At 39.4% G+C, this 27,754-nt stretch overlaps 1 protein-coding gene across 1 annotated transcript; it reads left to right on the top strand.

Annotated features, from left to right (window-relative positions):
* The first annotated feature begins 11,851 nt into the window (after positions 1 to 11,851).
* Positions 11,852 to 15,231, top strand: TMEM121B (transmembrane protein 121B). The gene has a single exon (XM_074269404.1). It carries the CDS (start codon positions 13,117 to 13,119, stop codon positions 14,875 to 14,877), a length of 1,761 nt encoding a protein of 586 aa, XP_074125505.1. The 5' UTR covers positions 11,852 to 13,116; the 3' UTR covers positions 14,878 to 15,231.
* Positions 15,232 to 27,754: the final 12,523 nt, after the last annotated feature.

The raw sequence follows: 27,754 nt of genomic DNA, 5'->3' as shown, positions 1-27,754 counted from the left end.
TTCCTCATCACATCACATTATGCTTCTGTATCAGGTTTGTTTTCTAACCTTCTCATTTAAATTCCACCTTCTGACCTGGTGATTTGTAGTTTTCTCCCACAGTAATATAATTTATTTTCTCTATTCATCTTATCCATATGTTTACTGTCACCTTTCAGCTTTCAGGTTTCTCGACTTCCTCATATTAGAATATTTTCTTAATACACAGTACCGCTCTATCACCTTCTGAGCTTTAGTTTTTATTTATTCCATTCTTTTAGAAGAAGGTACACATGTTGGGAGCCATTTTCACAAATCCCATCCAATTTAATTTCATTGATATCTATGCAGTCAAATTTGTTTCCTTGCATTCATTAGGAAACTTTTTTTTTTAAACCACATTGATTTTTATATAGACATGGGTTGATTGCTAATTCCCTTTTTATACATTGTGTTCCATGGATTATAATCCAATTATGATATTCTTGTTATAGTATACTTGTTACTCCCTATCTTAGTGGGTATATTTTTAACCTGGTATTCATAGATCATATATAAGTTTTAGGGGATTTGAGATCTTGGAAGAAAGAAAAGACAAAGATGGAAATAAATATTTCTTACAATGTCTGTTTTGTGTCAGGCACTATACTAAGTGCTTTACAAATATCTCATTTGGTTATTTGAGGGACACTACCATTAGTATAGCTTTTGGGTTCAGCATGTTTCCATCAGGGTCTGTGGGGAGATAGTGGTCAAGAATGTGATGAATGGAAAAGATTGAAGGCAAAAGGAGAAGAGGAAGGCAGAGCATGAGATGGAGAAATGGTGTCATGGAAACAATGACTTCAGTCTTCATTTCCTCTTATTCCTTCCTTTGTCATGCTAAGTCCTGTGGCTTTTTACTTTAGGTGGCAATGCAGAAGCAGGAAAGATACAAGCATATAAGATACAACACAGTTATTTCCCAAGTCCTTGCTTTACCTTGTTATTTCTGTCCAGACTCTTCACTCTCCTTCTCTGAAAACTGGGATCCATTTTTTCCTTAGTAGAATTCAGTTTTTGATTGTATTATCAAAATTCATTGTGAGGGGCTTTCCTTCTGTCTTTGACCAATTCCCAATACCTCTTCCATCTAGTTTTGAATCATAGGTTGCTTTTATTGTTGTGACTTAGTTGTAACCAACTCTTCATGATGCGATGGACCAAAGTGTCCTTGGGTTTTTTGGACAAAGATACCAGTGGATTTGAACTCAGATTTTCCTGATTCTAGGCCTAGCATTCTATCTACTAAGCCATCTGTCTCCTACCTCTCCTTTTTCTGAATCTGTTGAAATATGCTATTTTTGTAATAAATGCTATTCCTATTTACAGGTAGAGAAATTAAGACATTGTAACTTGTCTAAATTAGTAAACAATGGGACTACAACTATGGTCTTCAGTCTCTAAGCCTAGGGCTGCCTCTTGGGAGGAATCAACTTCAATCAGCAGCTAATGAGAATGCTTTATTTTATTGCTCTGGGCTTAGAAAAGAACCCAGAGTGAGGATGTAATTACAGGAGAGGTGCCATAGAGACTACTGGGGAAAGGGCAACAGAGACATCTTTCAAGTATTGACCTTAAAATTGGCTATAAAGTAGGAGGAAAACCATAGGAAATTGGGAAGTACTAACCTCGTTTTCCTAGGCAGGGTCCAGCCTGGAATTAGGAAAGCATATCAGGCAATGTGTAGCTAGATTATAGTCAAGTAAGGAAAGACTTTTTGGGATCTGTAGTTGCAATAGTCCAGACATGAAGTGATGAGGACCAATACTAAGGTGGTAGCAATGTCAGGGAAAAGAAAGGGGTATATATAAGAGCTATTGTAAAGATAGATGACATGACTTAGCAACAGATTAGATATGTAGTAGTTTTGAGCCTAGGTGAGTAGGAGAATGATAATGCCCCCAGTGGTAATAAGAGAGGAAGAGAAGAGGATTTGGGGAGGGAAAGATAAGTTCAATTTTACACATGTTGAATTTAAGATGTCTAGGAGACATTCAGCTTAAAACGTGCAAAAGATGGAAGGTCAGGAGAGAAGGTAAGGCAGGACTAAATAATAATATTTTTAATGCCTTTTAAGATTTGCAAAGTACTTCACATGTATTATCATTTCATTTAATCCTCACAACAATCCTGAGATGTAGATGCCATTATTTTTTTCTATTTTACAGATGAGGAAACCTGTCATTAATGAATGCATAAGTAAAGTTGTCATTAATAAATGTATTTAAGGAGAGGATTAATGAAATGTCATTGATTTCTCCAACTCATTGTTTGTGCAGTCTGAGATATTATGAGAGAAAAGGAGAAGGAATGCTTTATACATTGAGTCAACATGATGGAAGTGGTCTGTGGCTCCTTGGTTTCTTTCTTCCTCCATTTACCTTGTTGGGTAAATCTTGTTTGGAGAAAGTCTGAGTAACTTATTACACTTACACTTTTTGCAATTATTACTTGTGCATTTTCTGATTTTTAATATGTCCTTTTATTTATATGCACAAGCTTTTTTGGAGTTCAGACATGTGATAGGACAAGAAGGGTTTGATCCATGATGATCTCTCTATGGCTGCCTTCTTGTCATAAAAGGCAATGTGATATGTGTATGTAAAAGAATATGGATTGGACCTTGGTTTCATTTATATACAGAAGGGCTACATGAGGAAATTTCTTCTTCCAATTCAGGTGGGCACTTTATCTGTAGTTTTTAGTTTTAGTTGCTTCAGGCACTGGAAATTAAGTGATTGTCTGAATCACAACCAGCATGCAGCAGAAGCAAGATCTGACCCAGAATCTGGTTGTCTCTGTGTATGAAAAAAAAGGTTATATACAATATAGAGTGTTACATGATTTTGCTAATATTCTTGATACTACTCTTTTTTTTTTTTTTGAGGCTGGGGTTAAGTGACTTGCCCAGGGTCACACAGGATACTACTCTTGCTTACCCTATTTTATGGTCTGTTTGTTTACCTTCAAAGGTATAAAGTTGGAGGTATAGAGTTGGAGTTCTCTCTCTCTCTCTCTCTCTCTCTCTCTCTCTCTCTCTCTCTCTCTCTCTCTCTCTCTCCCCGTATATATGGCAGAGAAGATATTGAAAAGTTTGAGGAGAATGTTTCGTACCAACCATTATTATACTCATTAGTGAATATTTCTTTTTAAAAGCCAATGTCTGCTTGACTATTTTATATCCACTGAGGGTTATCACTGGAGAAGGAGAAAGAATACTGATTGGGCTTGTGGGTTATATAGACTTAGAAAACCACTTCAATCCTGAAAGTTGCCCCTAGAACTCTTAAGGGAAAATAATAGCAGCTGCCTCCTGGGGACCAGACCTGCCAGTGTGAGTGGGGTTTGGAGAGTACTTCCAAGAACTTGTTCTAGCATTAACAAAGCAGAACTAATCTTTGTTGTAATCTGTCATGTGATCTAATACCAAAGAAAAATAAAAATAAAATAGAGATAGAGCAGAGAGGAAATTGACCTTTGGTTCAGAAGGGACAACTAGTTGGTATAGTGGATAGAGCACCAGCCCTGAAGTCAGGAGGACCTGAGTTCAAATTTGGCCTCAAACACTTAACACTTCCTGGCTGTGTGACCCTGGGCAAGTCACTTAATCCTAATTACCTCAGCAACCTCCCCCCCCAAAAAAAAAAGAAAAAAAAAAGAAAGAAAAGAAAAAGAAATGTTGGAGAAAATGAAAAGTTTGGATTGAAAGAAGCCACACAAGACAAACATGGAGGAAGCCAGGATATACTTACAGAAGGCTACATTTGGTTAGAGATGAGAAAAAGAAGGAGAGGTAGTTGAATCTAGAAGTTTTGTTACAGCCAAGGGCAGAGTATGGAGAAAGATGTATTCTTTAATCTTTGAATCTAAGGAACACATGCTGTTTACCTCAGTTTCTCCTGTTTCACTGTATATGTTTACACATAATAGTCAGTTTTGCTAAAATGCTTGTTTTGAAAATGCCAATTTGAAATGATCAAAGGATATGAACAGACAATTTTCAGGCGAAGAAATTAAATCCATTTCTAATCATATGAAAAAAATGCTCTAAATTACTATTGATTTGAGAAATGTAAATCAAGAAACTCTAAGGTACCACTACATACCTCTAAGATTGACTAAGATGACAGGAAAAGATAATGACAAATGTTGGAAGGGATGTGGGAGAACTGGGACACTGATGCATTGTTGGTGGAGTTGTGAATGGATCCAGCCATTCTGGAGAGCAGTTTGGAACTGTACTCAAAAAGTTATCAAACTGTGCATGTGCTTTGATTCAGCTCTACTGAGTCTGTATCCCAAAGAGATCTTAAAAGAGGGAAAAGGACCCACACATGCAAAAATGTTTGTGGCAGCTCTTTTTTTTCTCCCTACTGAACTTTCTTTTCTTTTTCTTTTTTTTTTAATTAATTTTTATAATTATAACATTTTCTTTGACAGTACATATGCATAGGTAATTTTTTTTTACAACATTATCCCTTGTACTCCCTTCTGTTCCGAGTTTTTCCCCTCCTTCCCTCCACCCCCTCCCCTAGATGGCAGGCATTCCCATACATATTAAATATCTTACAGTATATCCTAGGTACAATATATATGTACAGAACCGAATTTTTGTTGTTGTTGTTGTTGCAAAGGAAGGATTGTATTCGGAAGGTAAAAATAATCTGGGAAGAAAAACAAAACAAAATAAAACAAAAAAACAATGCTCACAGTTTACACTCATTTCCCAGTGTTCCTTTTCTGGATGTAGCTGATTCTGTCCATCATTGATCACTTGGAATTGGATTAGCTCTTCTCTATGTTGAAGATATCCACTTCCATCAGAATACATCCTCATACAGTATCATTGTTGAAGTGTGTAATGATCCCCTAGTTCTGCTCGTTTCACTCAGCATCAGTTGATGTAAGTCTCTCCAAGCCTCTCTGTATTCCTCCTGTTGGTCATTTCTTACAGAACAATAATATTCCATAACATTAATATACCATAATTTACCCAACCATTCTCCAATTGATGAACATCCATTCATTTTCCAGTTTCTAGCCACTACAAAAAGGGCTGCCACAAACATTTTGGCACATACAGGTCCCTTTCCCTTCTTTAGTATTTCCTTGGGATTTAAATCCAGTAGTAGCACTGCTGGGTCAAAGGGTATGCACATTTTGATAACTTTTTGGGCATGATTCCAGATTGCTCTCCAGAATGGTTGGATTCTTTCACAACTCCACCAACAATGTATTAGTGTCCCAGTTTTCCCACATCCCCTCCAACATTCATCGTTATTTGTTCCTGTCGTCTTAGCCAATCTGACAGGTGTGTAATGATATCTCAGAGTTGTCTTAATTTGCATTTCTCTGATCAATAGTGATTTGGAGCACTCTTTCATATGAGTGGAAATAGTTTTAATTTCATCGTCTGAAAATTGTCTGTTCATATCCTTTGACCATTTATCAATTGGAGAATGGCTTGATTTCTTATAAATTAAAGTCAATTATCTGTATATTTTGGAGATGAGGCCTTTATCAGAACCTTTAACTGTAAAAATGTTTTCCCAATTTGTTACTTCCCTTCTAATCTTGTTTGCATTAGTTTTGTTTGTGCAGAAACTTTTTAATTTGGTGTAATCAAAATTTTCTATTTTGTGATCAATCTAGTTCTCCCTTGGACACAAACTCCTTCCTCCTCCACAAGTCCGAGAGGTAAACCATCCCATGTTCCTCCAATTTATTTATGATTTCATTCTTTATGCCTAAATCTTGGACCCATTTTGATCTTATCTTAGTATGTGGTGTTAAATGTGGGTCCATGCCTAGTTTCTGCCATACTAATTTCTAGTTTTCCCAGCAGTTTTTGTCAAATAATGAATTCTTATCCCAAAATTTGGGATCTTTGGGTTTGTCAAACACTAGATTGCTATTTTTATTCACTATCTTGCCCTGTGAACCTAACCTATGCCACTGATCAACTATTCTATTTCTTAGCCAATACCAAATGGTTTTGGTGACTGTTGCTTTATAATATAGTTCTAGATCAGGTACAGTTAGACCACCTTCATTTAATTTTTTTTTCATTACTTCCCTTGAAATTCTCGACCTTTTGTTGTTCCATATGAATTCTGTTGTTATTTTTTCTAGGTCATTAAAATAGTTTCTTGGGAGTCTGACTGGTATAGCACTACATAAATAGATTAGTTTAGAGAGTATTGTCATCTTAATTATATTTGCTCGGCCTATCCAAGAGCACTGAATGTCTTTCCAATTATTTAAATCTGACTTTATTTTTATGGCAAGTGTTTTGTAATTTTGATCATATAATTCCTGACTCTCCTTTGGTAGATATATTCTGTGGCAGCTCTTTTTGTGGTAACAAGGAACTGGAAACTGAGTGGCTGCCCACCAGTTGGGGAATTGCTGAATAAGTTATGGAATTTGAATGTTATGGAATATTATTGTTCTGTAAGAAATGATCAGCAGGACAATTGCAGAAAGGTGGTCTTACAAGAAGTGATCTGAGTGAAGGGAGTAGAGCCAAGAAAACACTTGTACACAGCAACAACAAGATTATATGATGATCAATTCTATTGGACGTGGCTCTTTCCAAAAATGAGATGATTCAGGCCAATTCCAGTGGATCTGTGATGGAGAGAAATATCTGCAACCAGAAAGAGGATTAAGGAAACAATGTAGATCACAATGTAGTATTTTAATTTTTGTTGTTGTTGCTGTTGTTTGTTTGCTTGTTTTTTTTTTCCCTTTTTGATCTGATTTTTCTTGAGCAGCATGATAAATATGGAAATATGTTTAGGACAATTGTACCTGTTTAACCTATATTGTATTATTTGCTGTCTTGAGGAGTGGGAAGGAAGGGAGAAAAATATGGAACACATAGTTTTGCAAGGGTGAATGTTGAAAACTATGTTTGCATGTATTTTGAAAATAAAAAGCTAATTTTTTAAAGCTGAAAAAAAGGAGAAAAAAGAAAATGCCAATTTGTTCCACATTTGTTGATATGTTAGGAAGTAATTTGAGCATACCACAAGTATGCTAATGTGATATTTAAACAGAAAACTACACTATTTCATAAAAACTCACAAGTTGCAACCCTTCTCTGACATTGACTTCTATGAGAAAACTAGTTTTTGTTTTCAAGGTAAGTGCTGTTTTTAAGGTATAGCTTCTAGTATAGTAGGGACTCTTCACAAAAGAGGACTGGGCTGAACCCAGGAACTCAATCATCTCCCTTTCTGCCATGGCTGTTGAACCTGGGAATTGAAATTGCAGTTCCCCAAAGTCCTTCTACTCAGTCATAGTGGACTATGCCAACTCACCTATGGCAATCAGGATACAGGCTGATCCATGCCCAAGGCATGGACAACACCATTATTTATTGTAGTATTTGTGTATTATTTTTTTTTTTAAACAATTTAGCATACATTTTTAAAGAGTGAAACCATTTTTATTAGGTTATTATGTTTTTATGCCACTTATGAAGTTCTTAACCCCATTTTTCTTATAAGCCTTATTGTTTTTATAATTTTATACACAGAAATGATTTTTAGGAACACAGATTATGTTATAACAGAAGTGACAACAGACTCTTCTGCCACTGCTATCTTGTATGATCTAGAATCTCCCTCAGTGGACAGTAAACTCTTATGGAAGAACCCAGGATCTCCAGACTCCTCAGATTCACAAGGTTGCCTCCAACTTTGGATGTGGTCATTTCAGAATTGCAGTTTTTGCCACCTATGCTCAGGCAAGCAAACACAAAATATAAAATATAGTCAGGGGTCTCAAGATACAGATCTAGCTTTTTTTTTTTGCTCATGTCTCATGACACAGCAGCAGTTGTCATGTTGAAAGGGTAGGAGAAAGGACGATTCCTCTTATGGAAAATCTATTGAAGAAGATCTATTTGAAACATGGAAGAGTTGAAGGAAGTGAATATCTTTGCTTCTAAAACTGATCCAGCTCTTCCCCTACTGATGTCTATGCTGCTAAAGGAAAAATGGGAGATAGCCTTGTCATTACAAAGTTTAGAGTTCTTCTTTGTTGAGTCTCACATGTCCCTGAAGTCTCTGGAAGTTCCCAGGGGAGCTCTGGAACATGCTTCTCAAAATGGCCCCTACAGACCCATTCCTGTACTCACAAACTCCATGACAACATGTACATAAGCAGTATATGTAATGTGCATATATGTAAAGTGGCTTGCAAATCTTAACCATTAACATAAATGTTAACGATTATCATTTTTTAAACATTTGATTTTCTCAAGGTTACAAAGCAGATTGCATCAGAAGCAGGATTTGAACTCTGGGTTTCCTGATAGCCCTCTATTCATTGTGCCATGATATCTCTCTTGCTCTCATCTTTGTGTTAATTCTCTATATGGTATGGATATTGGATACTAATCAGAGATAATTGATGCAAATATTGTTTTCCTAATCAAATTTTCCTTTTAACCTTAGTGCATTGATTTTGATTTGCTCCTTTTGAGAAATACTGCTTCATAACTTGGACAGTAGCAAGCTGTTGACCAACCTAATGACATGCTAAATGCTTGGTGTTGTGCTTCTAGAAGGGAAGTGGTGATAGTGATGGTGGTGGTATTGCTGATGATGTTGGGCTATTAGCATTCTCATTAACATGATAGCTCTCACTTTTTAACCACTACTTGATTGTTTACCACTAGGTTGATTCTGGTTGACTTTTATTTTTTTGCTGAGGCAATTGGGGTTAAGTGACTTGCCCAGAGTCACACAGCTAGGAAGTGTTAAGTGTCTGAGATCACATTTGAACTCAGATCCTCCTGTATAAGTGTGATCTAGAAAGTGGTACATTTTATGTAGGTCTGTATTTGTTTGCTATTTGCTCGTTACATGTCATAACCATTCAAAGCTTGATGGAAGTACCAGAAAAGTTGTGAACATAATAAGGGAATGGAGCTGGGAGATTAGAGTGGAAAGATAAGGAGCAGCAGAAAATGACCTAATAAACTGTGAACTTTATCATCTCATAAAATGTTACCCAATATCACACATTCTTTTCTGATTTCAACAGGGCTGGAAATAAGTATAGCTCAAGATGAGAGATGTATAGATAATAACCATTCTGGGAGAGGTCCTTGAAATAATACTATGTGTCTCTTATTCCTCTCTCTACTTGTCTAGTAATGGGAAAAAATAAGATTAATTGCACATGGGAGCCTCAGGTTTTTTCTAGTTGTTTTTTTCTGAAGCAATTGGGGTTACGTGACTTGCCCAAGGTCACACAGCTAGGAACTCAGGTCCTCCTGACTTCAGGGCTGGTGCTCCATCCACTGCACCACCTAGCTGGTACTCAAACTTCAGGTTTTTTTTTCAGTACTTTCATGTCTTCCTGAGTCACTACCTAGTCACCTGTTTTTTCTTCTAAGTTCTGAGGCTGGGGTGATTGCTCTAATTCACTAACTCCTGGTCTAAGTTTTCTCTGACTCCCAATCATTGGAATGCTTCATGTGAGGGCCTTTACTAATGGGTCTCAGGACCACCATGGGATTCAAGACCTTTGGTAGCTTGTATATGAAGGCCTGCACCAATGGAGAATCATTAAAGATTGGGAACCAAATACAGTATATACTTCATGTATGAAGTGTCATTTTGTCCTCTCTATTGTTTTTGATATTGTTAACCACTTCCCTCTCCTGGGTACTGCTTCCTCCCTAAGCTTTTGTGACACTGCTCTTTCTTGGCTCTTTTCCCAATCTGATAGCTCCTCAATCTTATTTTCTAGTCCATTGTACAAGTCCTGCCCCCTAAGTATGGGTGCAGCCAGGTGATCTGTCTTGGAGAAGAAAGTTGGATAGAGTCCAAATGTAGTCTGGATTTTGAGAAAACAGATTTCAAAGAATTGTCTTCTCTTTATACCCTCTTACCAAATTATCTCATAGATTCCTCTAATTCCTTTATGTGAATGACTCTCTCTACTGAGTCCCAATCTCAATCCCAGAGGGTATCCTGATATCATAAACTCATTATGTTCAGAATAGGATTCATTATTTATGTTTCACCCTCCTCTCATCATCTTCCCCACAAATCTTGTCCTTCCTCCAAACTTCCCTTTTTTTGTTGAGAGTACTATCATTTTTCCAGTCAACCTGGGTTGCAACATTGGAGTCATCCTCCATTTTTTATTCCCCCTCATCTCCCAAATCTCATCATTTTCTCTTATCTTTTCCACCTCCATAGCATCTCTACTATCTGCCCCCTTATTTCCATTCATAAGATACTATCATCCTAACCAAGGCCCTCATCACCTTTTGTTATTTATTATTATATAATAATGTCCTAATTGGTTTCTAATGCATTCTCTATACAGCTGCCACATAAATCTCCTTAAAATGCTAATCTATTATTATGGGGATCCCTATACTCTGTAGGATAAAAAATACATTCTTCAGTTTGATATTTAAGACCAGATTTTTACAAATCTGATTCTAGTCTATCTTGCAATATTAATTTTTGATAGCTGGCTTTTACACTCAGTATTCCATTTAAATTGACCTGCTTTTGTTCCCTGAATTCAGCAACTTGTCTCCAGCTTGTCTATAAACTGACGCCCAGAACTTAACACAGTACTCTGGATGAAGTTTTTTCAATGCACCACCCTCTGCAGGAAGCCTCTCATTATTCTACTGATGCTCTCCTCTCAAATTATTTTTTATTTAATTGTTCTCTCTCTCTCTCTCTCTCTGTTTTTCCAGGAATTGAAGTCAAACCCACTACCCACTGGCCAATAGTTTGCAGATTCAATTCTCTTCAGTTTTGGGAAGGAGAATTCAGATATCTGCTTTTTTTCCCAACCTGTAGTACGTCTTTCATTCCCCATGATCTTTCATGTCATTTCCATTTTTAATTCGATCCATGAAGTTATCTGGGTAAGGACACCTGAATTCATCAAAGGCAAATAGGTGCTTTCTTAAAATCTCCTAATTTGTCTTGGACATCAGCTTTCCACAGAACATTTTTTTACCCTGTTATGTTCCAATACTATGGTCAGTCTCCTTGGGAGAAGAAATGAACACCTTTTTCTTTTCTTTGTTGTGATTTTTTCCTTTAACATTAATTGGAAGCCAATTGAAGGACAAAAATAAGTGCTTCCTCCTCAGACATCAAATTCCCCTCTCTTCTCAAAGAGCTTCAAATTTGTTTAGTTTCTGGAGTATTATTTTTTTCCTTTGCTTTCTCCTCCAGTGATTTTCTTCCAATCTCCAACTTAGTGATGTGATGAGGTACAAGTCACGAAAGTGGAGAGTCATCCAGGAATGAATTCACAGCCTCTTCAAATGTGTTTATAGCTTCTAGAGTATTCTTATATTTTTCCTTCCCTTTCTCCTCCCGTGATTTTCTTCTATTCTCCAACTTAGTGATGTGAAGAGGTACAAGTCATGAAAATGGGGAGTCAACCAGGAATGAATTCACAGGCTCAAACTGTCTCTAAGTCAAGGGGCAAACCTTTATTGCACAGCTTAACAATCAGGGAAAGAACCTAGAGCAAGATGTGCTAATTATGCTTATTCTGTGCATTAGTAAATCAACTGGTGGTACTGCTCATCCTATTTATACAAAATAGTCTTGGGAGTTGATTCTATAGTTTGCCTTCCAGATTGCTTACAGTACCAGTGGGAGTCAATACAGGATAGTTCTGTCTGTATAAGATAACTCGAGAGGGTCAGTTTGCTTCTCACTGGGCCTCAGTCAGATACTGAGTTACTGTCAGAGACATGGTCTTTTTCCTGGAGCCCATCAAGAAGGGTCATTTCCCTTCAGATTTTTCCCTCACTAAAAAGCTTTTTTTTTTTTTTTTTAATTTTTTTTTAAAGTAACATTTCATTGTCTTTGATAATATGTAATTCACATTCAGTTCCCATAGTTCTCTCCCTGGATGCAGGTGGCTCTGTCCTTCACAAGTTTATTGGAATTGCCCTGAATCATCTCATTGTTGAATAGAGCCAAGTGCATCACAGTTGATCATCACATGATCTTGTTGCTTTCTCACTCTTTTCAAATCATGGCATCTACGACTGAGAATAAGTAAGAAACTTTAGGGTGGGGATTTTTGCATATTTGTCGAACTCCACCGCTTAGCACTGTGCCTAGAAAGAAAGTCCTCTCTTGAAATGGATTTATTCCTCTCCTTTCTTTATAGCCATGTTCTTACCACATACCCAGAAACCTGACCTGAGGTCATAGTGCTTTGTTCACCTGATAGGGGATGCAGGGTAGACAGTAAGGATTATAGAGAGGCTATAATTCACTTGTAGCCCCTTGAACTTCATTTTGACAAAGAGAAAAGAGCTCCCTTTCTGGCCTACTTTCTCCTCTTAGAGGCAACTAGATAGTGAAATGGATAGAGAGCTGACTGGGGAGTGGGGAAGATCTTCAGCATTTAGAGCATTATGACTCTAGGTGAGTCACTTAACTTCTGATGGCCTCAGTTTCCTCAATTGTAAATTGGATCCTAGCTTCTACCTCAGAGTTGGGAGGAAAGAGTTGGAAAAACACACGGCACATAGTAGGTGCTTTTAAAATGCTTGTTCCCTTCCCTTCGTCCTTCCCAGCAGAGATTCAGCAGATTTGCTAAGAACTTCGGGTCTCCCTGGCAGCTTCCCAGCTCCTGCCTTCATTGTTGTATTTCAACCTTTTCCTTCCCCAAGATAAATCCAGCAAACCAGGTTTATGTTCCTCTTTCTTTCCCATTTTATTTTCCTTCCTCACTGAATCCAGTCCTGGTTTCCTTTCCGCCTATCTTTCTTCTTCCCTTCCTCCTCTTCTCCCTCCCTTCCCGGGCTCTCTCTTAGCAAACACCCCCTCACCATCACCCCCGCCCATCTCCGTCTGTCTCCTCAGTCCCCACTCTCTCCCACTCTCCGGCTCGGCTTGCCAGTCCGGCAGCTCTACTTCGGATCTCCTAGCCACCTGGTCCAGTGACGAGGGCTAGCGGCTGAGGAGGAGGAAGCGGAGGAGCTCGCCAAGGCTTCCCACGGCCACCTCGCCGCCCCCAGGGGTTGGCGGGGAAGGAGCAGCTGGGGAACCCCCAGAAGCACTTGTTCAGAAGACAATGCACTCGGCGCTTCGCAATCACAGTCCAGTCTCCTCTTCCTCGGGCTCCTTTCCACCGCCCCCGGCCGCTTCCCAGCTGCAGCCGTTCTTTTTTCGGGGGGGTTCCTACCGCAGCTGCCGGAGGGGCTCTAAGGACAGCAGCACCAGCACCAGCACCAGCCCCAGCAGGGGAGGAGGAAGGCGACGAGGCAGGGGAGGCGGCGGCTCCCCGAGCAGCAGCACAGGAGTGGAGCGGGAAGACGAAGACGAAGAGAGCGTCAGTATTAGCAAGCCCCTGGTGCCCGCCACAGCTTCTGGCCCCCCGCAGCCCCCCGCTCAGGCCGGCGCTCAGCTGATCGCTCACACCGCCTCTTTCTCCTGCTCTTCCTCCAAGTCCACGTCCAGCTCCTCTTGTAGCATGACCGCAGTGGATTTTGCCGGCGGGGGTGGAGCGGGACCCATCGGAGGGCCGGGGGGCCGTTCGTCCGGGGGCGCCGGTGGGCCCGGCGGCGGCGGCGGCTCCTTCTGCTGCGCCTGCTGCTGCTGCTGCTGCGGCCACTCGTCCAGGCCCCCGTCCAGGGGGCGGCGGGGCTGCTGTGCCCCTTCTTCCGAGTGCAAGTGGGGTTACCAGGCGCTGTCCGTGGTGCTGCTGCTGGCCCAGGGCGGGCTGCTGGACTTGTACCTCATCACCGTCACCGACCTGTACTGGTGCTCCTGGATCGCCACAGATCTGGTGGTCGTGGTCGGCTGGGCCATCTTTTTCGCTAAGAACAGCCGGGGCCGAAGAGGGGGCAGCGCGGCCGGCTTGCACAATCATTACCAGCACCACCACCACTCGGCACCCCCACCCCTCCATCTGCCGGCTCCGTCGGGCGCCGCCGTGGGAGCCGGGGCCGGGGGCAAAGTGCGGGGTCGCGGGGGTGGGGGCGGCCCGGGAGAAGGTCTGGACTCCGCCGGCCCCGGGGGAGAATTCGCGTTTGCCTACTTGGCCTGGCTGATCTACTCCATCGCCTTCACGCCCAAGGTGATTCTGATACTTGGCACGTCCATCCTGGACCTAATCGAACTCCGAGCGCCGTTCGGGACCACGGGCTTTCGTCTCACCATGGCGCTCTCGGCGCCCCTGCTCTACGGCTTGGTACGGGCCATCAGTGAGGCTGGCGCCCCCCTGGGATCCGCGGGACCCCTGCTCCTGCAGCCCCAGCAGCACCGCGCCGCCGGCTGCTTCCTGGGCACTTGCCTGGACTTACTGGACAGCTTCACCCTGGTGGAATTGATGTTAGAGGGCCGGGTCCCTTTGCCTTCCCACCTGCGCTACCTGCTCATCGCTGTCTACTTCCTGACCCTCACTTCTCCGGTGCTCTGGCTCTATGAACTCAACGCCCCCACCCCCGCGGGCGCCCCTCCCTGGGGACCTGGGGCCGGGGGCTGTAGCAGGCTCCTGAGATTGCTGGCCGGCTGCTTGGTGGATGTGCCTTTGTTGGCCTTGCGCTGCCTTCTGGTGGTGAGCTACCAGCAGCCGCTCTCCGTGTTCATGCTCAAGAACCTCTTTTTCCTTGGTTGCCGGGGATTGGAGGCCCTGGAAGGCTGCTGGGGCCCGGGGAGTCTGGGTTCCCCTAACAGAAGCCGAGGAGGCTACGGAGTCCCGCCCCCAGCTCCGCCCCCATCGCCCCCGCCGACCACCCCTCAGGGAGGTTCTCAGTTGGGTCACTGCATCCCAGAGAATGACACGGGACCCCATGGCTACGTCAATACCCTGGTGGTCTCCTCCCAGAATTAAGGAAGAAGTCATCCCTTGCCTTCTCGTACTTTCTACTTCCCACCCATGTTCCCACTTGTTCTTTCTACTTTTCCTTCATCTACATCTGGATCAGGTTATCCTTAGGAAGGGAAAACTATACAGAAGAAAAGCTATGGAGGTTGACTTCCCACTGCCATGTTACTGTTTTCCTGTAAGAGAGCTGCTTTCTGGGGTGAGGAGTAATAGACGGGGAGGAAAGTGGGTCCTTTTAATCTATTGCACATTCATCCTCCTCCCCCTCCCCAGACTCAAGCCTCCAAAAGAACAACTAACAAGCTGAATAGCTTTCCCCCACTCTTGCTCCTCATCATTTCCCACACAAATCATGTACATGTACAGGAAGGTGAAACAGAGGGGGAAACAATGGGAGAGGGACCTGAGGTTTAGCTAACTCAGTCCCTGGTCTTGATCTCAGTAAGTACCAGTTCTCCCTGTATGAGGCTCTTCCGTGCTAGGGTCAGTGATAACCTATGTCCAACAAGTGGTAATGGACCGAACCACGTTGTTCTCTTCTCTTTCCCTGATGAACTTTTTGCAAGCAGAGATGGAGGTATGTGGTAGAAAGAGCACTGACCAAGAGTCAGATAACATGACTGAATTCTGGCACTGCCATTTACCATGTGTAATAGCTTAGGCAAACTACTTAACCTTTCAGGCCAGTTTTCTCACTTGTAAAATGAGAAGTTGGGCTAGATGATCTCAAACATCCTCTCTAGCTCTTAATTTTTATAAGTGATGGCCATAGGATGTGTTAGTGAGTGAATGTGTGTATGTGTAATGTGTGTGTGCTATTTGCCACTTACCAGGTGATCCTTTCCAGTTGGTAAGAGACAAGCAGCAATGAGCTTTGCTCACTTCCTTCCCCTCAACTTTCCACTCTTACTTGAACATGACTGAGTAGAAAATACTGGATCTGGAGTCAGATGAGCTGGGTTAAAATCCTGGCTTTATTAATTACTACCTTTGTGACTTTAGGCAAATCACTTTGTGTCTCTGGGCCTCAGTTTTCTGATCTATATATGAAGGGATCAGTCATGCAGTGGGAGGAATGTTAGCTTTGGAGGCAAAGGACAGCTCCAATACTTACTACCTGTGTGATCTTGGGCAAGTCACTTAAACTCTCTAAGCCTCAGTTTCCTCATCTGTAAAATGAGGGGGTTGGACAAGATGGCCTTTAAGGTATCTTCCAACTCTAAACATATGATTCTATGATTCCTAAATTCCCTTCCAGTTCTAAATCCTAGAATTCTATGAACTCATGGCTATGCATCCCTGAGTGAGCTGAGCACCTGGGATTTATCCAGATGTTTTCAGGCAGGGTAAATGTTTCCCCCTATCCCTTCCCAGTCCAGCTCTCCTCTGGATGTGTGTTTTTTTTTTTTTTTTAATATTTCAAGGACCAAACCACCCTTTCTTGGGTGAGTAAGAATTACTACCTCTGTGTTTTGAACCTTTGTTGTATTGTGCACTGATATTGCTTACAAACACACACATAAAAAGGAGAAAATTGAATTAAATTTTGTCTTTAGATCCTGCTGATTTGATGCCAGTGATAACAGGATCTGTTAGCCACCAGTCCCACTATTCCCCTCTTTGCTGCCAGAACTCTTATTTTCCTTGTGCCAAGGATATGGCTTAAAATGGGTTGTCTTGGGTTCTTGATGGGTGGATATTTGGGGTAGATTTGCTTTTTGTAAGGGGGGGAGTAGGGGAGACTACCCTCTTGTCAATGCCCCTTCCAGGAGCTTTTAGTAGCACAGAAAGAATTAGGTTGCTTAGGTCAAGAATGGAGTGAGTTCAAGAGGATAGAATTAAGGGATGAAAGTGGGTAAGGGTGGGTAACAATACTGTCAATATTTCTCTGTGCCACTTTTATTGATTTTCTACCTGTGGTGATGAAGAAGGGAGCTTGTTACAACCAGGGCTTACCTTGATTGGTGAGTTTTAGGAACTTGTCATAGCTGATATTCTGAGGATTTTTGCTGCTTGTGTTATTTTGGTGGGTGGGGTAGGAAATTGTAGGGAGCAGGGTAAGGCAAAACTCCCTTTCCTTCAGTTGCTAGCTGTCAATGAAATAGAACAGAAAAGAGGAGAGAGAACATTGTAGGAACTCTCCTTTTCCTTCCCCTTCTTGACTTGTAAAGGATAGACTCATTAAAGCCCTGGTTCTAACATTCTTTGAAAAGATGACCTAGCATAAGAAAGTCCTTAGGATAGGTAGTCATGGGTTATGATAAGCATAGAAAACCTGACATGAATTCACAACGGTACTTCTGAGGTTGTGGGTAAGTAGCTAAGGGTAGGAGCACAAGACATAGTGCTGTGAGGGGCTTATAATGACTTCTGTTATCAGGTTTTGCCTAGATCCTTCCCTTTTTTCCCCTCCCCCATGCAGGAGGAGGGGAAAACAAGAGCTAAGTAATCTATCACTGGCTCAAAGAAATGGAACCAGTGAGCCTGATTTTGAAGGAAGCCTCTACTAAAACATTCCCAGAACAATCTAATCCCTTTGGGATTTCATAAAGAGTAGATGAGAAGGATATGACAGAGGGAATTTGAAAGAGTGACAATCCTGTCATTTTCTTCCTACTTGCTTTCCCTACTCTTCCTGTCACTGATTGTATAAGACTATTGAACTTTGGAACCACGTATTATTTTCTTCTTTTGCATTTCTAACTCCTTCTTGTAATCCCATTTGCTAAAGGGCTGGGGGCTTTGGTCCCAGATTTATCTAAGAAAGCACAAGATGCATTCTCCAATTCTCCTTCATTTTTTCCACATCTTTCCATCTTCTGTTTTTTTGAGAGAAAACAATTCTGATATATAAAATAAATGTGAAAAGATGACTGCATTGGAGCCATGATCAGCTTCCTATCTGGTATCTATTCTTATCCCTTTTCTATCATTTGGACAATTTTGGTGCTGTGAGTGATTGTGACTATAAAACCTTGGAATGCTATTAGCTTTTCTGATGTGATGCTAGAGTGAACATGAAGGAGCTGCCACCTTTCTGGTCATGAGTAAAGGATAATTATACTCAAGAAAACTTCAGCCAAAGACAGACCAGCCCAAGCAAAAAGACAGCTTTTCTCAGTTGCAAAAATGCTTTGAATTCTTTTTGGCAGTCACACCTTCATTATAATTGCTTATGTAAGCTCTGAGTTACCATTATCTTAATTCCCATTCTATTGATGAGTTGGGTCCCCAGAATTTATCTCACTACATCTCCCATCTCCTCTTTGTGATATTAGGGATGCCCCTGGGAGTCATGAGGGGATTCCTTAAGGTTATTGTCTCAAGCACTCACTGATGTGCTCTGCTCCCTCTCTCCATGTCAATTATAACTTGATAACTAATTTATTTATTTTTAACACACATTGCTTTATGTGTCATGTTAGGAGAGAAAAATCAATGCAAAAGGGAAAAACCATGGGAGAGGTAAAAAAAAACAAACAGAAAAAAAGAAGTGATTATAGCACGTGTTGATTTACATTCAATCTCCTTAGTTCTTTTTTCTGGATACAGATGGCATTTTCTGCCCAAAATCTATTGGGATTGCTTTGAATCACCGAATCACTGAGAAGAACCAAGTCTTTCACAATTGATCATAATTGAGAACCATTTTAATAAGTCAGTCTTAGATAGTTTTAGGAAGCAGTATAAATTTACTAAGGTAGTAGAACAGTTGGTATGAAAGAGATACCCTCAAAGTCAGAGGAAAGTGGGCTCAGGCTTAGATAACACATATGACAAAAGGATAATTCACATGATTGCTGGATTCCTTTTCTCCAATTTGTGAGATGCTCAAAAAATTCCTTTTAAGTATGACAAATTTGAATTTATCTGTCCTTGATATAACTGTTAACAGGTGATTCAGCGATTTCTCCAGGATGCCAATGGGGAGATGGGAAGTCTAAAATCTTCCAAACCCTTGGAAATTTACTAAGTCTTTCTTGGGTCAAAAGGTTTATTGATGGAAGGAGAACAAGGAATCCTCTTCTCCCCAGTCCATTCCCAACCAACTAATTTCTTTAAAAGTTATTACTTGCTCAAATTTCTAGAAAATGTCTTACCCCAGGTAATTTGATGCTTCTATATAGGACCCAGGGGATATAATAGAAGACTAAAGTGGACATTGGAAGAGACCTCTTGTCTAGTATCATATTCATTTCCTCACAATCCAATGTCCATAATTGGGCAGTGATTTTATTATTAAGTGAGGATGAGGTTGAATAAGTCAATCACCCTACTCTTACACAGTAAAGTGTTTTCTTTCACTTTTCTCCTTCCAGATAAATAGACTTGTGCATTTTGTGCAAGCAAATCAAGTTAACCAGATGATTATTAGACTTACATATTCAAATTGTGTATGTACTTGGGGACTTGGAGTGTGTGTACTCATTCTAAATTTAGAATGGAATCACTTATGGCAAGAGAGATGCTATGACAGATGTTAGTAAGGGACTATCACTCAATACATGGTTCGTTTATATCCTAGAGATACTTGTATTTATGCAATGAGACATCAGAAAAACATCTCCTGTATCTCTGGTGGAATCCTTGGGATTTTTCACTAGGGTACTTGACAATACTTGAAACCACTGAACTTCACATCTAGTTAGCAAGGAAAAAAAAAATGTTAAAATAAGAAGCTAATAGATAGAGAGATTCTTCCCAGGAATGGAATTCCTACATGCTCCATGTTCCTGTTGCTCCAACCTGAATATCATTTGTACTGCTTCAGGTTTAACCCCCCCCCCCAAAAAAAAAATAAACTACTTATTTCCAGCAGGGTACAGTCAGAAGTCTTTCCTTTCATTCTTCTGGTTGCATTTTATAGATAACACTTTATTCTGCCCCCAGGCAAACCTGCTCCCATTTAAATGATCAATTAATCAATCAATAAACATTTGTTAAGTGTCTCTTACCTGTCAGGTATTGTGGATAGGAAAGTGAAAAGGTAATTCAAAGAGAGAGAGAATGAAGAAAGGATTATGAGATATAAGGGGAATCTGCACCAATTAGGGCTTCCCCCCCAAAATTGGATGGAGGGGTGAGTAATAAAAGATGGTTTCCAGTCGGGATGATTAGGAATATAGTAATGCCATTGATAAAATAGGAGAGTTAGGAGAAGGTCCAATTTTTCAGGATTAGCTAGTGCGAATTTAATTTTGGACATGTTGGATTTGAGATGCCAAGTGGAAATATAGTGGATACAGTTAGAAATGTTGTTCTGAAGTTCAGAACAGAGATTGGAACTATAACAACTAATACTAATTAATAACACCTATCTCTCAGTGTTGTGCAGAAAACATGAGCTACTGCATAACGTGAGCACTTTGCATACCTACATAATGCTATCTATTATAATTCTAAGTGATACAGGGAATAATAGAGCTTTGGTAATGGAGACAAGAAGGTTTGAGTTCAAATCCAGCCTAAGATTCTTCCTAGCTGTGTAACACTAGGCAATTGCCTTAACCCTTGTCCTGCCTCATTTTTCTTAACTTTAAAAAGAAGGTAATAATAGCACCTATTTCCCAGGGATGTTGTGAAGGTCAAATGAGAAAACATTTGTAAAGATTTTACAAACATTAACATAGTACAGACATACCAGCTACTAATCACTGACATTTCTATAGCACTTTAAAGTTTGCAAAGCACTTCACATACATTATATCATCTGACCAGAGAACAAGATGTGGGCAGCATCTTCATGGAGACGTGACAGAAAAGTAGGAGGAAAAGAAGTAGGAAAAGAAGCAAAGTGTTATGATGAAAAACCTTTCAAAATGCTACTGGAGAATCTTCCCGAGGCATTAGCAGCTCTTAAGTTTCTGCTTTTCCACCTTTGAAATTCAAAATATTCCTCCTCAAAGTTCAAGTCTTGTTTTTTCTTTCTATTCTCCTAACCTTATACAAAATCACAGAACAGAAAAAAAGGATGAAGAATTCCTGAACCTACATTTGTTAAATAAATTACCTATGTAATGCCCTCTGCTAGGTCCTGAGGGCAGGAGGAAGTATGGATGTAGAAGTGGAGATTAGAAAAAAATGACTAAGGTGGTGGTGGTGGGGTTTGGTGTAGGGGATAGAGCACTAGTCCTGAAGTCAGACTGACCTGAGTTAAAATCTGACCTCAGACACAACACTTCTTGGCTGTGTGTGACTCTGGACAACTCACTTTCCACCAATTGCCTCAGTCAAAAAAAAAAAAAAAAAGGTACAGGTTTTAACATCATGGAGCTTATGTGAATACTTACACAATAATATCATTAAAGGATACTAAGAGGTAGAAAATGTTATAGAATTTTGAGAAGAGAGAACTTTGAGCTAGAAGGATCAGGGAGTTCTTTAAGGGAGAGAACATGGCATTTTTAAGATGGTCTTTAAAGAAATTGCACAAGTAATCCTTGGAATGGGAGTGGATGACACACTAGATGAAAGGATGTGATATGTGGAGAGGAGGTGAGAAAGAGAGTCAAGTTTGGTCTCAAGGACCAAACTTATAATGTGAAAAAGAGTGATGGAAATTAAGGAAGAGATTTTCTTGCTTCTTTCATTGCTATAAAGATAGTTAAGGGTAGAGGAGGAGGGCAGAATAATTAAAAATGTTGCTAAAACACAAGCCACCTACTAAAAAAGACTTAGTTTAAAAGGGCCAGAACTTTGACAGAAATTCCTAAATCATTTCATTCTAAAATACATAAACTATAAACTCATGGTATACAGAATGACAGCTTGAACTTGGGCATAGGCATAAATTATAAACAAAAACAAACTAGCAATGAATGCTTTCAAGTTTAAAACTCAGTCTGTTGAAATCCACATTAGGAAAAGGTCAGAATCATTCAATTAATCAGCGAGGATCTATTACTGGAAATAAAAATACAAAAATAAGACTACCTCTGTCCTTAAGGAATTGACATCCTAACTAGGGGTAAACAATAGATCTATATTTCACACGAAAAACTATGTGAGCCAGGAAAGACCTTTATAAGAATATGGCACTTGAATTCAGTCCTGAAGTGATCTAGACATTCAAAGAAATGGAGGTAAGATGGGTCAGCCTTTGCCATGGCACAGAAATAGGAAACTGTATTGTGTACAGGAATAGCATTTAGACCAGTTTGACTCAATATAGAATATATGAGGGAGAATAATGTGGATTAGGAAGATAAGCTGGAGTCAGGTTATGAAGAATGTGTTTTATATTAAGGACGTGAAAGTAATGAAAGTCTTTGAGCAAGAGTGTCACATTCATATCTGTGCTTTAGGACTATCAAATTATCAGTTATATGGAGAATGGATTAGAGAAGAGAGACTTTATGCAAGGAGACTATTGTTATTGTTATAGACTAGGCAGAGGGAATAAGGGCCTGTACTAGGGTGGTATAGAGGGAAGAGGATAGATGCAAGACAGTTTGAGGAGGTAGAATTGAGAAAACTTGGCAACTGATTGGGTAGAGATGTCATTGTAAGCTTTAAGATTCAAGGATGATTCCTAGGTTATAAGCTTGAGTGACTGAAAGAATGAGTGTACCTTCAATAATAATAAAGAAATTAGGAAGAAAAGTGGGTTTGGATAAAAGATAATGAGATCTAGTTTGTATTTGAGATATCTATGGGACATACAGATAGAAAGGTCCAATAGACAGTTGGAAATATGGGAAATTAGCTCAGGAAAGAAATGAGGGTTAGCCATTAAGATTTGGGAATCATTTGCTTTATAATGGTCATTAAGATCTTGGGAACCGATGAGATCACAGAGAGAAAAAAGATAGAAGAGGAGAAGACTCATAATAGAGCTCTGGAGTATATGCAGGAATAGGGGGTAGTCTATGGTGGAAACAAAGAAGGAACAGGTTAGTAAAAGAACCATGATAACACTGACTGAAAAACCCAGGAAGGAAAAAAAATACATAAGATTTTCAGCAATGCCAAATGCTACAGAGAAGTTAGGAAGTTTGAAGATGAAGAAAAAGACTTCTCGATTTAGCTCATTAGTGGCTTTGGAAAGAGCAGTTTCATGTGACTAGTGGGGAGTTAGAAACCAGATTGCAAGGGGATGAGATGTGAGTGGGAGGTGAGAAAGTATAGGCAACAAGTGAAGGCAGCATTTTTAAACATTTAGCTATGAATGGATAGAATCTCCATTAAGATAGCCTGAAGAGAAAGATGAGGACTGATCAAGGCAGTGAGGTGGCTCCGTGGATAGACCTTCAGGCACAAAGTCAGAAAGACTCATTTTCCTGAGTTCAAATCCAGCCTCAGAGACTTGCTAGCCATGTGTCCCTAGGTAAGTCATTTAACCTTTTTTACTTCAGTTTTCTCATCTGTAAAATGAGCTAAAGAAAGAAAGACAAACCACTCAGGTGAATTTGCCAAGAAAACCCCAAATGAGGTCACGAAGTCACAACTGAAAACAGGAGAGCAAATCAGAGTCCTGAAAACTCCAGGGAATCTGGGGTATATTCTCTCCCAAGTTCTCCCTCCTCTATTATCAAGCAGCATGGTGGAGTGGAAAAAAGCTCAGCTCTATCACCTAGCTAACAGTGCAGGCAGTCACTTCTTCTCTGGGCTTGTTTCCTCATTTGTAAAACGAGGGGGTTAGACTACATGAGCTCTAAGCTGCCTTCCAGCTCTAATGTTCCTCTGATACCAAGTATGATCATGAAAGGGTGATAGCAGCTAGAGTCAGTGAGATATAGGGAAGTGGCAATCTCACTAGCATCTATCTCAAATTTTTTTTCTTTTAAAAATAAAATTAGATTGTGTTCTGAAAATAAAATCTTGAAACTTGTGACATGCTTAGGATGGCTTGTTTTTAAGATCTTTCCTGTTCTTATTCTCACATGAAATTCTTAAATGTCACTGGTATAGTGATCATTGCCTTATTCATTTGAATTTTCAAGGTTAATCCTTGCAAACTAAGAAATTTGAGATATTTTGCCTTCATTAGGATGGCCTAGGTTTTGATCTTGAGATTTGAACAGACAGACTTCTGATTATTTAACAAATAGCTAGGAGACTGAATGGTCTCAATTCTTTTCATTTAAAAGTATACATATATATTTATCATGAGAAAAATGAGACCAAAGAGGAAAAAAAATGAGAAAGAAAACAAAATGCAAACAAACAACAAAAAGAATGAAAATGCTATGTTATGAAACACACTCAGTTCCCACAATCTTCTCTCTGGGTATATATGGCTCTTTCCACAGGATCATCGAACTGCTCTCAATAATTCATTGTTGAAAAGAGCAATGTCCATCAGAATTGATCATTGTATAATCTTGCTCTTGAATGGCCTCGATTCTTCTCCAGCTTTAATCACTGAATGGGCACTGCCTCTTTCAAACTGAGACCTGATAAAGTCCTTAGCTTAAACAGGTCAAGTCTCTCATCACATCAGAGGCCATCTTCTGTCAGCCTGACATGTATCTGGCCACTGAACCCAGATGGTTCTGGAGGAGAAACTGAGCCTGGTGACTCTGCAAAGCTCACCCTCACTTAAACCCAACTGACTTGCATGTCTTGGCCCGAGGAAATGTTCTTCTTTGAGAACAGGACTAACAACAAGAAGAGACAAACACAAAAGACCTTTCTTTACCATCGCAACAGAGTTTGAGTGCCTTTTCTTTCTAAGCTCAATTAACAAGAGAGCCTGAGACTAGAGAAAAAGTACTTGTGTGCTTCACCTTTTTCTACTTTTCTCTAATCTGAAGTTTTTATCTGGTATAGAAAATGTAAAATCTCCCTAAGTTTCTGGGTACAATGACTAGCAGGCAGTATTTTTAGGTTTCAACAAAACCAGATTCCAGCACTTTTAGAACTGAGACACCCATAACACTTCCTTTAGTTGTTAGATGGTTGTCAGCTAGTATTACTCATGAAGGACCAGAAGAGGAAAGCTACAATCAGTCTGATAGGCTGTCGATCTTAATGTTCTTTCCTACTCAACCAAAAGTAGGGGTTGGTTTTAATTTTATTTTTTTCTCCCTTTTAAGCCAGTCCTTTGGGGGAAGTTCTAATGATGAAAATAAAGAGATCCAGGATAAGACAGCTTGTTCTATGGGCAAAACTGTGAATTGTATGGAGTTTACCACCTCCTTGTTCAATATAATTTCCAATATTCACCTGCTCCTTTTATCTTCATCCTCAAGCAACCTTTGCTTTCACATTGTTTTCTTTTAGCCAGAAGTTATGAAAAATAAATTTATATTTTGGTCTTATGGATGCATAGTAGCTTAACACAGCCTTGTTGGAGTGCAATTCTTGAATCAAAGAAATGATTTGATGATGATGGAATTTCATAGGGTGAAGCACCAAGAATTATGATGAACTCCCTAAAATTTAGATGTTTGACAACAGTTAAAATAACTGAACGTTGCACTTAGTTAATAAGAAAAAAATGTTAGAATAGGAAGATATATCCAATATAAAGGTCTTCCTCCCACCCCACCTTGGACATGGAAGGAGATATCTACCAGCTTCCTCAACTGAGGGCTGAACTAGTTCTTTCCTTTGAAACGTGCTGAAACTTACCTTGAACAGTGATTGGTTCTAACGCCATTGACATTACTTTTTGGTTGCTCAAATTCAAGCTCCAGCTCATATTTGAATAGCCATGGGAAGAATTTGCCAGTTTCTCACTGGATTTCTTGATTGTTATTTGAGGAGACACAAATTATTTTTTTTTTTGGTGAGTGTTTATGAGTAGAACCATCTGCCTCCATTTAGATAGGCTGGACGTTTTTTTTGTTTGGTTGTTGTTGTTGTTTTTTTTTTTTTTTAATTTTATTTAATCCTCTTCCTTCAACAAAGAACTCAAAACAGTTTTGGATAGGATCCTGAATAGGACTGAAAATTTGTGTTTGGGAGCAAACCTGTATTATGGGATGCAAATATCCCAATCTCATTTTTTAAAGGGAAAAACGTGTCTAGGAAGGCCTTGTGAGTACATGATAAAAAATGGGACCAGGAGAATTTGCTTCCACCTGGAATCCCCGAGCATACTCAATGAATGTTCTTTAGTGACAATAATACCATACTCACTTAAAAAATCATTTCCCCTCAATTACATGTAAAAACAATTTTTTGCATTCATTTAAAAATTTTTGGAATTCCAAGTTCTTTCTTCCTACTTTCTTTTCCCTCTTCCCTGAGACAGCAAGCAATTTGATATGTTATACATATGGGGTAATGCAAGGTATATTTTCTTCTTAGTCATGTTGTAAAAGAATACATAGACCAAAAAAAATCCCATAAAAATAAAGTTCAAAATAATATGCTTTGATCTGCATTCAGTCTCCATCTGGATGTGGATAGCATTTTTCAGCATGAACCCTTTGGAATGTTTATATCATCTTATTGCTGAGAATAGCTAAATCATTCACAGTTGTTCAGTTGTTGTTATTGTGTTCAATATTCTCCTAATTCCATTCACTTCACTTTGTATCAGTTTCTGTAAGTCTTTCCAGGTTATTCTGAAATTATCCTGCTCATCATTTCTTATAGTACAATAGTATTTCATTATAATCATATACCACAACTTTTCAGCTATTCTTTAATTGATAGACATCCCCTCGATTTCTAATTCTTTGCCACCTTAAGAAGATCTGCTATAATTTTGTTTTTGTACAAATAAATCTTCTCTTCATCCCACTCTGTTAAATAAAAATGTCTTTGGGATACAGACCTAATGGTGGTATTGCTGGATCAAAGATTATACAGTTTTATTGCCCTCTGGGCATATTTCCAAATTGCTCTAGAGAGATATTTGGATCAGTTCATAACTCCCCCAACAATTCATTAGTGTCCCAATTTTCCCACATCTCCTTCAACATTTATTTTTCTTTTCTGTCATATTAGATAGATGCAAGGTAATACTTCAGTTGTTTTAATTTGCATTTCTCTAATTAATAGTGATTTAGAGCATTTTTAAAATATGACCACAGATAGTTTTAATTTCTTCATCTGAAAATGTTTAAATACTTTGGCTATTTATCAATTGGGGAATGACTTATTCTTATAAATAAATTTGATTCAGTTCTCTAAATATTTGAGAAATGAAGCCTTTATGAGAGATACTTGCTATACAAATTGTTTCCTGGCTTTCTGCTTTCCTTGTAATCTTGGTTACACTGATTTTGTTGTGTAAAAACTTGCTAATCTAATATAATAAAATTTTCCATTTCATAATGCTCTGTCGCATACTTGATTCTTAATTTTTCCCTTCACAGATCTGACAGGCAAACTATTCCTTTCTCTCTTTTATGTCTAAATCATATACTCATTTTTAAAATAACAGCTTATTTTTAAAATACATGCAAAGATAGTTTTTAACATTCACCCTTGAAAAACCTTGTGTCCAAATTTTTCTCCCGCCTTCCCCTGCCAGACAAATAATCCACTATATGTTAAACATGTACCATTCTTCTATACATATTTTCATAGTATACTCATTTTGATCTTATCTTAGTATGTGGTGTATGATGTTGGAATATACGTAGTTTCTGCACATTGTTTTTCAGTTTTTGTCACATAATCAATATTTGTTTCAAAATCTTGGGTCTATGGTTTTATCAAACACTAGACAACCATTGTCATTTACTGCTATTACCTTGTGTAACTAATCTATTTCACTGAGCAACCACTATTTCTTAGCTGGCACCAGAATGCTTTAATATACAGTTTGAGATCTGATATGGCTAGATCATGCTCATTTTTAAGAAATATTCTTATCTTATGTATAACCTATGTCAAACTGCTTATTGCCTGGGGGTGGGGAGAAAGAAAGAAAGAAAATATAGAACTCAAAAGTTTTTTTAAAAGAATGTTTAAATTGTCATTA

The sequence above is a fragment of the Sminthopsis crassicaudata genome, chromosome 5 (assembly GCF_048593235.1).
Source record: "Sminthopsis crassicaudata isolate SCR6 chromosome 5, ASM4859323v1, whole genome shotgun sequence".
Taxonomy (NCBI): Eukaryota; Metazoa; Chordata; class Mammalia; order Dasyuromorphia; family Dasyuridae; genus Sminthopsis; species Sminthopsis crassicaudata.
The sequence above is the reverse complement of the archived record's forward strand: the minus strand, read 5'-3'. Positions and strand labels throughout refer to the sequence as shown.

Coding starts and splice junctions, on each gene's coding strand:
- TMEM121B (XM_074269404.1), top strand. CDS start 13,117: ATGCACTCGGCGCTTCGCAATCACAGTCCAGTCTCCTCTTCCTCGGGC.